Source organism: Rhagoletis pomonella, unplaced genomic scaffold (assembly GCF_013731165.1).
Source record: "Rhagoletis pomonella isolate Grant_MI unplaced genomic scaffold, Rhpom_1.0 Rhpom_scaffold_00008, whole genome shotgun sequence".
Taxonomy (NCBI): Eukaryota; Metazoa; Arthropoda; class Insecta; order Diptera; family Tephritidae; genus Rhagoletis; species Rhagoletis pomonella.
The window spans coordinates 40,663,313-40,675,318 of record NW_023458562.1 but is presented as its reverse complement, the minus strand read 5'-3'; the positions used below and the strand labels follow the sequence as shown (position 1 = coordinate 40,675,318).

The following is a 12,006-nucleotide window of genomic DNA, read 5'->3' as shown; positions in this document are numbered from 1 at the left end:
ATTTAGAGGTTATGTTGAAGTTGACAGAAGTTACCATTTTTTACTAGAAAGCGATCCCGTACTTTTCAATGTTACTCTCTCGCTCTGAGTGAATTTTTATTTTTTGACAGTTTTACTAGTCCGAGTCCGAGGAATACGGGATTGCACCTTTTAAAATTATATAAAAGTGAATATAAAAAATTTAAATTGTTCGAAATTTTTGTTGCTTGGGATTGAAAATGAAAATGTGTGTGTGAGTTTGTGAGTAAATTTAAAAATTAAATTGTTTGGAAACGTCAAGAATTTTAAAAGTGACTCTCAGCGGTTCTACCTTACTATATTTTTATCATGGTTGCTAGTGAATAGAGACTTTTTAATCTTTCTAAAAATTATATGCCAGTGTTGGCCACAGGATAAACTTTATTTTATATCGGGGTATATTAATTGTATAAAGAGCTTTTAAATGCTTGGTACGCTTGCGTATGGTGTGGTCAAATGTGTTTTATATTACTATAAAACTAACATAATAATATAATAATATCACTATTTATATAGAGCAAGCACGACCGGATCATACACATATCGCGGAAGAAGGTTTGTAAAGCTTTCTATAAAATTTTTTAGGGACACAAAGAATGAAATCCCGCTCTTTGCGCCATTAATACACATCGGTGATGGGCAGAGCGAGCTTTTACTATGCACGTGCCTGTACAAAATGTATAGAAAGCTTTGCCCGCGGGCAGGGAGTTGCCCATCGCTTATATATGTACATGGACGTAATGCGTCTGTCGCACACAGCGTAAAAGCTCTTGCTCTGGTCAATACCCTGTTAAGAGAGCCAAAAATTCTAGATACATATATGTATTTCAAAGTCCCTGTAAAAAGACGATACATTTCCCATTGGCTCTCCGCTATCCTTTAACGATTTCGATTTCCCTATCAAAGCGCCTACGTGTGATCTAATACCGAAACGATGTATGCAAGCCTTACATCTACCACACTGAACCGCTCCATAAATGTTCTATTTTAGTTTTGTCCTGATATAGTAAGCATTTGCGACTATACAATTAATAAGTCTCCATTCTACATACACTAGCCATTTAAATTTTTGGCCGCTATTTGCGCTCACTCATTCACACATCACCTCCAACTAATTAGTAAAGTTTCCATATTTCCTTGGCATTGTCGAATATTTTTTATATAAGATTTTTTGTTAGTAGATAACATTTACAACTTTACGGCATAATTTTCATTAAAGAAATATTAATCAAAAGTTTTTAGCGCTGCCAAAGCGCAAGCGTTTTTAACCGCAACCCATGCGCATGCGCGCCTTTTACTTATAGCGTTTTATTTTCTACAGAAAGCGGGCAATTAGAAGGTAACATTTTTTCGGTAGAAAAGAAAACGCCATTAGCCATTGCCCGCATTGTCTTACACTTCTCGGCTCGTTCGTTCATCGTTCGTTTGTCACGTTAAGTTCTGCTGCAACGTTTGCTCCCTCCCCTTACATCAACTCATGCGCCGCGGCCCACTCGCCTTCTTTCAGTCATTTACTTCAACGCCTCTTTGGCGCGCTGCTCCCACTCGGCGCGACGCTGATGTATACCCTTAAATTCGCTAACAGTTGCCGAGCGCTCGATTGTCTTGCTGTTGGTGTTGCTGCTGCCGCTTGAGGAGCTGTTGTTGCTGCTGTTACTGCTGCTGCTCTCGCTCACCTTTACATTCAATGATTGGCGCTCGTTCGACTTGCCATTTTGTTGGTGGTAATGGCTGTGTATGGGGTGATGATTGTTATTGTTTAGATTGTTGCTGTTGTTATTATTATTGTTGTTTAGCGCTTCACACGCCGTTGTTGGATAGATTTTGCTAACGCTGTTGTTGCGCTCGATGGGTATAGTTCGGAAGCCGGCAACTTTGATGGGCGGCAGGAAACTACGATTGCCGCTGATGCCATTGCTGGTGGGGTTGCTGATGGTGTTCACATTGGTGTTCGCGGTGGCGGTATTGTTAACAGTATGTCCGCCGGTGGTTTGATTACTATTTGCGGCAGTGTGATTGTTGTTGTTGTTATTGTTGTTGCTGCTGTTATTCAAACTCAGCCCATTCGAAATAGCCGCGCCGCTGTTGCCAACTACAGATTTGGTGCGGAAGTCAGCCAGCGAATTGCGATTGTTGATGCCGTTTGTCAACTTGCCACACACGTGCGTTTGTGACTCTATCGATGCCTCCAGTTTCGGCAACTTATCGAGTTTCTCTTCACTTGCCGATTGATTCTCCTTGTCGCTGTCGACGTTCTGCTGTGTGGGCACAAACTTTTTGCCGCCACTGATGCTACCGCCGTTACTAGCGTGTATTTTGTCTGCCAGAACATTGATGTCCTCGTCCTTAATTTTCAATGAGCGACGTGCGAAAACTTTCATAAGTTCAGGTGTGGGATCGTCCTTGTTGCCACTGGTGGTCGCCGCGCTAGAATGTGTTGTGGCGCAGAAAGACTTCTTGCGCATCATTACGACGCTTTCAGTCGCCGCCTTTTCGCTAGTCTCCAGTTTCTCCTCTGACTTGGCGAACGATTTGCGATAAACTTCCTCTGTGATGGACTTCTTGCGCTCATTGCGTAGCTCCTCTATGCGCTTATCTGTCTTCAATTTCTCTTCGCTCATGAATAAGCGCTTCCGTTCTTGCAGCGACAACTTGTTGCTGTTGAGTACTGTCACGCTTACTGGCGTGTCTGGCGCTTTAGTGCGCAGCAAAACGGCGTCGTCCGCGTCTGTTGGTGTCGTTGGCGTGGTCGCTGAAACCGATGCCTGCTTCTTCACTGGACTTCTGGGTGGCAAGGCGTTCACCACCGCATGTGCTTTCGTTGGCGACTTGTCACTTTTGTTGTTGTTGTTGCTGTTACTACTATTCGGACTCATAATGAACACCGGTTTCTGTTTATCCACTTCTGTGGGCGAAGACTTTTCAATTATCTCAACGCTTTCATTGCTTAAGCGGCGCAAGCTGAGTTCATCTAGACTGGTGTTGCGCTCGTTAGCCTCTTTGGCCATCTGCTGTTGCTGTTGATTTTGCTGTGCTTGTTGGTGCTGTGGCGACAGCTGTTGTTGCTGCGGATGCGGTGGCGTGCGTACTTCGCGCACATTCTTAGCCAGCACTACATTAGAGCTCTTAGCGATACGCGCTGGGTCGACACGATTCAGTTGGATACGCATGAACTCAGGAACGCCATCGTCGTTGGGGGTGCTACTGCAAATAGTGGGGTCAGAAATCTGCAAAAAACGTAAATATTAGTTTTTGTCAAGGCAAGCATTTACCGCACAGCTAATGGGGATTCTTGATTGCAAAGAGTTTAGTTAAATTGATTATATGATTTTCTAAAACCCTGTGTTTAGCAGTTTGCCATATCGTCGCCTCAGAAAACGGATGACGAATGTGCAAAATCACGACTTGGGATTTTGATGCAGATTTACTAAGTTGGACACGCTCTTTCGATTTCTGCAATCCATTTTTTTTATATCTCCATTAGTTTTTGAGATATTTCGTGCGCATTTTGTCGTATGTTACATAATATTAATGATTGGGTATGCCTTTTGTTGTATGTGCTGAAAATGCGTCACATACGACAAATTCCCATACAAACGTACCTTTTTTTTAATCATAAAACGTTTGTCGTATGTGGCACATACGACAAATTCCCATACAAATGTAATCCTTTTTTAATCATAAAACATTTGTCGTATGTATCGCAAAACTTTGAACTTACGACAATTGGATGGTCCTCTACTATAACGATACAATTAAAATTGAAAATTAAACTAAGTAACTAATTTTAAAATTTTAAATTTTTAGATTTTAGCTTGCACTGAGTCTTTAATGAAATGAAAGAGATAAAAATGTACAAAAGACTGAATTTAAGTATTGTTTTTTGTTTTTATATAAAGAAAACGTATGTTCGTAACATATTTACAGCATAAGAGATGTACAGATTTTTTTTATTAAATACATGATTATGTTTTTGTTTTGTTTTTTCTAATAAGTAATCATTATTTAATAAATATGTCTGTTTTTTTCACCATCGTCGTTGAAATAGATACTTTACTATTGTCGTATGTTCTGTGGACAAAACAAAGTGGTGAGTAAACGCTACTTACGACAAATGTATACGGAATGAAAAGTAAATTTTCTCATTAACGTTAAGAGATATTAAATGTAAAAATATGGGAAATCAAAACTAATAACACCAACTACGTCTCCTTCAAAAGTTACAAAAATCTACCGTACAGTTTCGGATTAATTCGACCTTAAACTTCAAAGTCAATTTTCTCAAAACCGTGTTTTGTAACATTCGACATCCGTTTTCTGAGACGACGATATGGCAACAAGGAGCGGTCGGTGAAGATGATAAAGTGTGAAAAGAACAGCTATAAATCTTTACAAAGATACATAGACGAATCAGAAACCAATCAATTAGAGGTGTACTTCGTATCGCCAACTTCGTATTTTCAACCACAAAAACTCCAAATTCTTCAAAATAGAAATGGTACCAGTAATTGTGCAATACAGGCATCTATCAAATTCTTTCAGATCTTAGAGAACGCCTACTTTCCAACAGTCAAAGCGGAAGGTGTCGTTGTGCCACATGCTCACTAGGAAGAAGTAAATGTAGCGATATGGGGGTGAAGAATAACAAAGCTGATATACCTGACGGTTTGCCAGCTAAGCTATTCAAGTACGCCGATAAGCAGATGAAACAGTTTTTGCATCATTTATCACCGTTATGAACGGACAAACGCATCCATGACTTTTGGAGTTTAAGTGATTTTCACGTAAACCATAAGCAGGCCGTGCGTGCTATATACGCCAAATACAGCGGCATCATTCAACTGAGCATCGATGCGCGTATTTTTTGAAAGAATAAATCTCATCGCCAACTAAAATTAAATATGAGCTGTATCGCTCTCGCTTTAGACTTGATTAATTATGTCATATTGAATGAATTTACTACGCTAAGTTCTGGCAAACCCCGTGATGGGAGGATCGATCCTAAACGTTCATTCCAACATGCCACGATGTCTAAATTTAGTATCCAACCAAAAGCGAATTTGACGCCGGCTTGGAGATATTGGGGCTTATTCTTGTTTTCGTACGAATCGAAAATCATGAAATTTCCCTATCATTTTCTATACAAATTTTAAATTTTCGATTCGTACGAAAACTGGAATACGCCGCATTGAATCGGGTAGAAACCCTTCAAGCCATTCGTTACCAAACGAGGATTAAAACAAGACGACTTGGTACCGCCAAACTTCTTAAATCAATTCACGCAGATTCAGACTTTCAAAGACGAAAGTGTTCGTTAAGGAAGACCCTGAGAACGGCACCAACAAATTCGGAGTCAAACATACATTTCTCCCAGAAGTTCTCTGGCAGCATAGCCATCAGATTCGGATTTCCAACCATGTAGGTATTATCCCTATTAAGGATATGGACCAATATTCTGTAACAATAAAGATGGGTTCAGCCACGCTTAAGGGTAGCCTACTTAAATATTTGTCTTCGAAATCAGCATTGGAAGCTAGATTTTCTAAATGGGAATAAACGATTTACCTTGTTAGTTAGTATTTCGACGGCTGGGTGGAAGATCGACCTAACTGGGCAGTCGGTTTGAAACGCACTATCGCAGAATTTGTTTCAAAAACGCCCTATCTCAACTGGTAACATATTGAAAATTTGTTGCGCAGGACGCTTTTGAATCGGCAGCTAACTTGCGCGATCTTCAGCGAAATTCTGAGATGGAGCCTTCGTCAACGAAATTCTAGGATAGGAAGTTTTTCAATAAAATTCTGAAATAGGGCATTATTCAACCAAATTCTGGAATAGAGCCTCCGTGGAAAATTTTCTGAGATAGGGCGTCTTGAACTGGTTGCCGAGATAGGTGAATCTTCTATTAAGCCGTCGATATAAAAACATTTCTTCGTAAGATCCTGCTGTCTGCGCAAATTGCTGGGAACTAAACCTCATTATTGTTTATAAAATCCTATCGACAATAAAGAGAAAAAGGGGTTGGTCTAGCGCTGAATGGAAAGCAAGGCAAAGGACCCTCTGTTAAAGTTAAAATTTTGAATTAGTAAAAAATTTTGTCTACCAACAGTGACAGCAACAATTCTCGTAATATTAGCCTGGAGATCAAACGAAGAATAAGGCACTCGGCACATTACACGCCTAATCAAAGTAGAGTAATCGTTTCATCATACCAAAACGAATGCATGACTACTCGACTTCTGCACACTTGCACGCCCTGCATAAGTCACCAGCTAATAAACAATTTTTACACATAACAAATTTTTTGGCCGTTCTTTCGCAACACGCACTTCCGCAAATATTTCGGCTCCGAAATATTGCGTAAACGCTTGTGGTTTATTGCAATTTGCACGAATTTTAGCACGGAATCATTCATTTCCAATTATTTTCTATTGAACTGACAAATAAATTTTATTTGCAACACAAAAAAGTAAACAAATTGTTTCGTGCTAAAATTCGTGCAAATTGCAATAAACCACAAGCGATTTCAAAACTGCAAGCGCCTTACAATGTTGGGCGCTTCGATTCATGAAGCTTTTATGATAAGCCGCAAACATGATTTTGAATCGTAATCTACAGAGCTTCATTGAAATACATGGGTTCGGCATAAAAGCTTTATACTTTAGTATGCCGAAACGATTACACTACTATGATTAGGAGCTTAATGTGCGGAGTGCCTAAGACTTTCCAAAACGTTTCGCTTCGGTATTGGCAGCCACTTGAAAAGCAGAGCACTTTCTTGACAAACAAAAATTAGGGTCTACAAGTGTCCCTCCAAACGTACGGATGGAGATGCTCCGGTGAAAATATCTTTCGACTCGGCACCCAAGAGTGGACAACGAAAGCAATAACTCCATTGACCGCAATGGAAGCGCCAAGTGCTAAAGGACGTGTTATTACTCGGGATGAACAACTGGGAAAATTTTGAAAAGGAGAGGTTTGTTGGTCTCGAAAAAGTGTTTCAGTGCCAAATACTTTAAGAGAAGCAGTTCCCAATAAAATAAAGCAATGCTTTAGATCCCTTATACCGCGTGGGAGACTGCATGGTTATATCTGTTCCAGAAATATATTTAGTACCTCATTTGAACTTCAACCGATTGCTAAACTGTATTTTCTTAAAAGTTCGAAAACTAGACAAGAAAAAACTTCGGACAAGAAAACTAAGCAAACATTACACAACCTAAATTACGAGTGAATTTGTTATGCATAAAAACTCACCTTAACCACAGCAGTACGCTCTACGATTCGCTCTTCACTAGCATTCTGGCTATTCGGCGGGTTATCTAGCAAACTAGAGCTACGGCGCGTTGTCTTGGAGCTATGCACGTTGCTTGTCTGCAATACAGGTGTCGGCGTCGATTTGCGCTCCACAGCCCTAACATCTGGTTCAAGCATATTCATGGAATTTCGAACGTTATCCACTGTCACTTGTGTTTGTAGCTTTGGTTTCTCACGCAACGGCACTGCAGCTGTAGTAGGCGTCACCTTCAAGTCGTCGGTTGAAGAGGAAGTGTTAATGCTGGTATTTAAATCCCGCAAATGCAACACCTTGGGACGTGAGTGCTGTTGCTCCTGCTTCGGTACGTCCGCTGACAGGGGTACCACATTAACCAATGAAATCGACGACGCTTTCTTTGTGTCGCTACTTTGCTCTACACACAGTTTACTGCTGTTAGCGCACACATTAATCACATCCGGTTTTCCCTCCAAGCTAGTGGTGCTTGTGGGTTTCCGCAACACATTTATAAATGGCGACTTCGCAAGCAAATCATTGTTGAACTCAAGCTCATCGAGCGCCTTTACGCTGGGTTTGGATGGCGAAAGCGTTACCACTTTGGTAGGTGAGGTCTTGATCACGACATTCTTCGAAAAGTTGTAGCTGCTTTTAGTCAAGTTACCTGTGGAGTCAGTGCGTGATACATCTTGCTCATTAACATCAAAGCCCAAAGAAGTGCTGCGATCTGGTGTGGGCGCTGCTGTACCATTGATGTTGAGTGCAAAATCATTGTAGCACGGCACTCGCAAGCTCAGCGTCAAATCGGGCAAACTGGGCATGTTGTTGTGCACAGGCGTAGCAGTGCAGAAAGAGTCCTCGTGGTATGCTCGGAAACTGCGAGATTTCTCCACCACCTTTCGTTGCTTTTGCTCCTGACTTTTGTAGGTAGGCACGTCGGAGCCGGCGACGTCCAAGGAGTTTGTGGAGTTCGAGTTGCTGTTGCCGCTGCTAGTGAAACGTCCAACTGAGTCATTGGAGCGGGAAATTTTCTGCTGAAACGCACTGAGACCAACAATTTTCGGCTTCTTCTCGAAATGATGTTCTGACTTGTGTAGGCTGCTCATCGAGGTGACACTGGACGCCTGCGAAGCGGTAATTTCACGTATTATCGACGTGGATTGGAATATCTCTTGCTGTGAGCACTTGGAGAGTATGCTGCTCGTGCTGCTGGTATACGATTCTGTAGCAGTTGTTGCGGATGCGGTGCTTTGACTGATTGTCTTGCGATCCAATGAGCCAATGTCCTGCGGCATGTAACGTTGGCGAGCAGCCGCGCCTGATTTTGGTTTATGTGGGGAGGTTGCTGCCTCCTTAATGTTGCTGTTGCTGCTGCTATGTGTCGTCAAGTTGTGGGCATTTAACATGGCATTCAAACCCGTGCTGCCGACAGTTATCATTTCTCGTTTGATATCCTTGCGGGTCTCTTCGATATTTTGTTCATAACACAGAGCGCTACGCGATTTATCCAGCTTGGCCATACTAGCGTCAGGTGTTGGGTTCACATCCAGACACGAAGTTGAGACTTGCATCTTAGATTTCGAGTCGTGTTCGCTTTGAATTGTGTCCGCTTTACTTTCAATAGAAACTGGGTCCAAATTAACATTGTTATTAGCGTTGCTAGCGGGATTAGACCGCGAGCCCGAGCGTTTTGAATTGCGTTGGATGAGACGCCGCAGAAATCCACTTTCTGTTGTCTCCATGTTCGCATCAGTTACATCCTTCTCTTTTTCCTTATCTTTCGCTTTCTTGAGCTCTTGTTCACTGGGTGTTGGGTCTGTGGAAGACTCTTGTGGCGGCTCAAATAGTGCTGTCGCTTTGGTCGTAAGTGTCCGCAAACCAAATAGATTGGTGGCAGCCGTGATCGAGTTGCTGCTGGTAGAGGTCGAAGTTGTGATGATGGTCTTACTGGCCTCGTTACTTTTTTCAAGTTTTTCGATTTTGGAGCGTTTGACGTTTATTAGTTGTTCGTTAGACGATACTGAAGACTTAGATTTTGATTTAAGTGGCGATGTCACTTTCTTCGAATCTGTTGGATGCTTTTCTAAAATTTTGGCATTTACGCAAGGCGGCAGAGAGCGTGTTTTAGCTTTTACGTCATGTTCTATTCGAAAATTAAATATAATAAATAATTATTTGTATTTTAGATAAATAATTGTTGGTTGTACCTATTATATTCAGTAACGTATTGCCAGCCGACCGCAAGCTATCCTCATTGGCCTCCGGTATTGAAGTCTGTACAAATTTGAATTTTGAAACATTAATGGAGCACAAGGAATACATAGTACTAAACCAAGTCTAATGATCGTGGTCTTACCTCCAGCGTGCGCCGATGCTGTCGGCTAGGACCCTTCTTTTTGGCTGGCCGCAAGGCCATTTTATGTTTGGCAGCCGAGTGTGAAAGTCGTTGACATTTCGCACCCAGCAAATCCGGTTCATCGCGGTTGGAATCGCTACCCAAACTGCCGCTCGACGAATGCCTATATATCTCCGAGGATACGGATGTGGACGATGCCGTCGAAGCGCGTGTTATACTACGTCCTCCCAATGATGACGTCATCGAGCGTTCCTGTACAATCTCTTTGGTGCTAATCGTAGAATTATTAGCTGTGGATGTTGCTAATATCTCTTCGCCATCGCCACTATTCATGCTCAGCAGGCTCAATGAGGAGACCTCACTCTGATTGCCTGTGGCAGAGGATGTTGTGACTACATTGTTGTAGTTGCTGCTGCTATAATGACCCTTGCTGCTTGTGGCCTGGTGACTGCGATGTGTGCGATCGGTACGCCTTTGCGGCGAAGCTGGACTGCGCGGCAGTCCGAGGTCCTCTTCGGAAGCATCTGGGCGATTGCGGTTACGTTTGCGTAGCACATCGGAAAGCTCAGCCTGAAAGTAGTAAAATGAAAAATTCCGATTAATATTGACATTGTATAGGTAAAAAAAGGTAAACAAATAGTTGTAGGGATATTTCGATTAGTGTTTCGAATTCGGCATACCCAAGTTTTCCAGCGAAAGACGAGGCGAGCCCGCAGACAACTGCGGGTTGAGCGATTTTCTCCACCGTTCAGCGGCTTGATTTTCATTTTAAACGGATTTTGTTTAAAGTCAATCATTTTCATTTTGTACTTCGTCAAATTTCCTATTTGCAAGTCTATTATTTCAAGAAATCATAAGTATAAGTCTTGCACTGCTCAATTTCTTATGGGAATCGTTTGCGCAAGTCAGGAAAATAAAAACCAAAAGGAATTAGCAATTTCCGGATGAGTTTCCGAAGTTACTGAACCTCTACACGGGTTCTTTATTTTAAAGAAAGATAGGCCCTCTTGGTATCGATACTTTTGAACCAAGTGCTGAGTAGGCATCGAAAAAAAATACTCATATCGAAATACGATACCAAGGCAAATTTTCTTTCGGACTTTTTCCTCTACTAACATAAATCACCCAGTGCCTTATGGGTCTATAAACGCCAGCGACCTTCAAATATTGAAGATTTTAATTTTTTTACTTGCAACCAGTATGAAATGAACTTTTTTAACAGATATTTTGCCTGTTCTTGCTTCAGCGAATCCATTTCCATGGTCGCAAAAATCAAAAAATCCATATAAAAAACAATACAAATCCCAAGATTTTTCGTTTGAAGGTCAGTCTTGAGGTCAAGGAATTTTTTCATTTAATCAAACCTTTAAAATTACTTTCAAGAGTAAAATTTTAGATTTTTTTTTACCTAAAAACATCTTGTTATAAACTTTTTAGAAACAATTTAAAATTAAGTGATTTTTCGATTCTCGTGACATAATAAATGGATTCCGTGGTGTACGAACAGCAAAAATATGGGTTTAAAACTTTTTAAAACTTCATTGCATACTGGTTTCAGGCCAAAAAACGAAACAATTTAAACTACATAGCTATTTTTGAAAGAACAAGGTAATTACTTTGACACACGAGACTATTTTTGCTTAATTCTCTATCTCAAAAGCTTTAAAACAGTTATTTCGCTATCTCTTCTCGATTGATTTTGTCCTTTTTTCAAAAATAGAACACTGTGCACAGTGGTTCGGATAGCAGATCTAGGTGGACGAAAGTCAAAATTGTTTTGTTTTTAAAATACTTAATGGTACTTGGAATACATTCCTGACAATACATTCAAATAGAAATTGCAATTATTAAAGCATTAACATATGAAAAGAAACAAAAAAAGGTAAGTCAACGCCGCCTATTTGAAAACTCTATTTTAAAAGCTGAAATTTTAACTTAAAAGATTGCTAGTTGCACTCACAGATAATTGCATAATTGCAAATTGACTTTATAAACAAAAAATTACACTTATTCCGCTATAGATTCAGAGGTCATAACGCAATTTATGTCCACATTGGTATAAGCAAATTTATTCTGAAAAATCGTCGTTTTGATTAATTAAAAAAATAAATTAAAGAGTAGGAAAAGTAAAGTCCGCCGAAGGCCGTTATAAAACCACTTGCATATTATTCTTTACACCTTCGCAAATGCAGAGGGTAAGTTCGATAACCAAGTCTAACCAATTGGCTTAGATATTTACATTTTAGTGACAGTATGTCAAATCTCAAAATTCAATAGTAATTATTAACAGGAATGTTTTTGAATATAAATATAAGATCAGTGGCGGATCCACGGGTAAGAGGGGGAGGGGGGGGGGGGG

The 12,006-nt window shown here is 40.7% G+C and overlaps 1 protein-coding gene across 1 annotated transcript in view; it reads right to left on the bottom strand.

The window, feature by feature from the left end:
• Positions 1-267: 267 nt before the first annotated feature.
• LOC118744865 (probable serine/threonine-protein kinase DDB_G0282963) overlaps positions 268-12,006 on the bottom strand; it is a 122,974-nt gene continuing 111,235 nt past the window's right edge. The window contains exons 5-8 of the mRNA XM_036478252.1: positions 9,648-10,217; positions 9,499-9,565; positions 7,276-9,434; positions 268-3,245 (exon numbers count right to left, since the gene is read on the bottom strand). Coding sequence (XP_036334145.1) covers positions 1,530-3,245; positions 7,276-9,434; positions 9,499-9,565; positions 9,648-10,217 — 4,512 coding nt within the window. The 3' untranslated portion in view covers positions 268-1,529. The remainder of the gene's footprint in view (positions 3,246-7,275; positions 9,435-9,498; positions 9,566-9,647; positions 10,218-12,006) is intronic.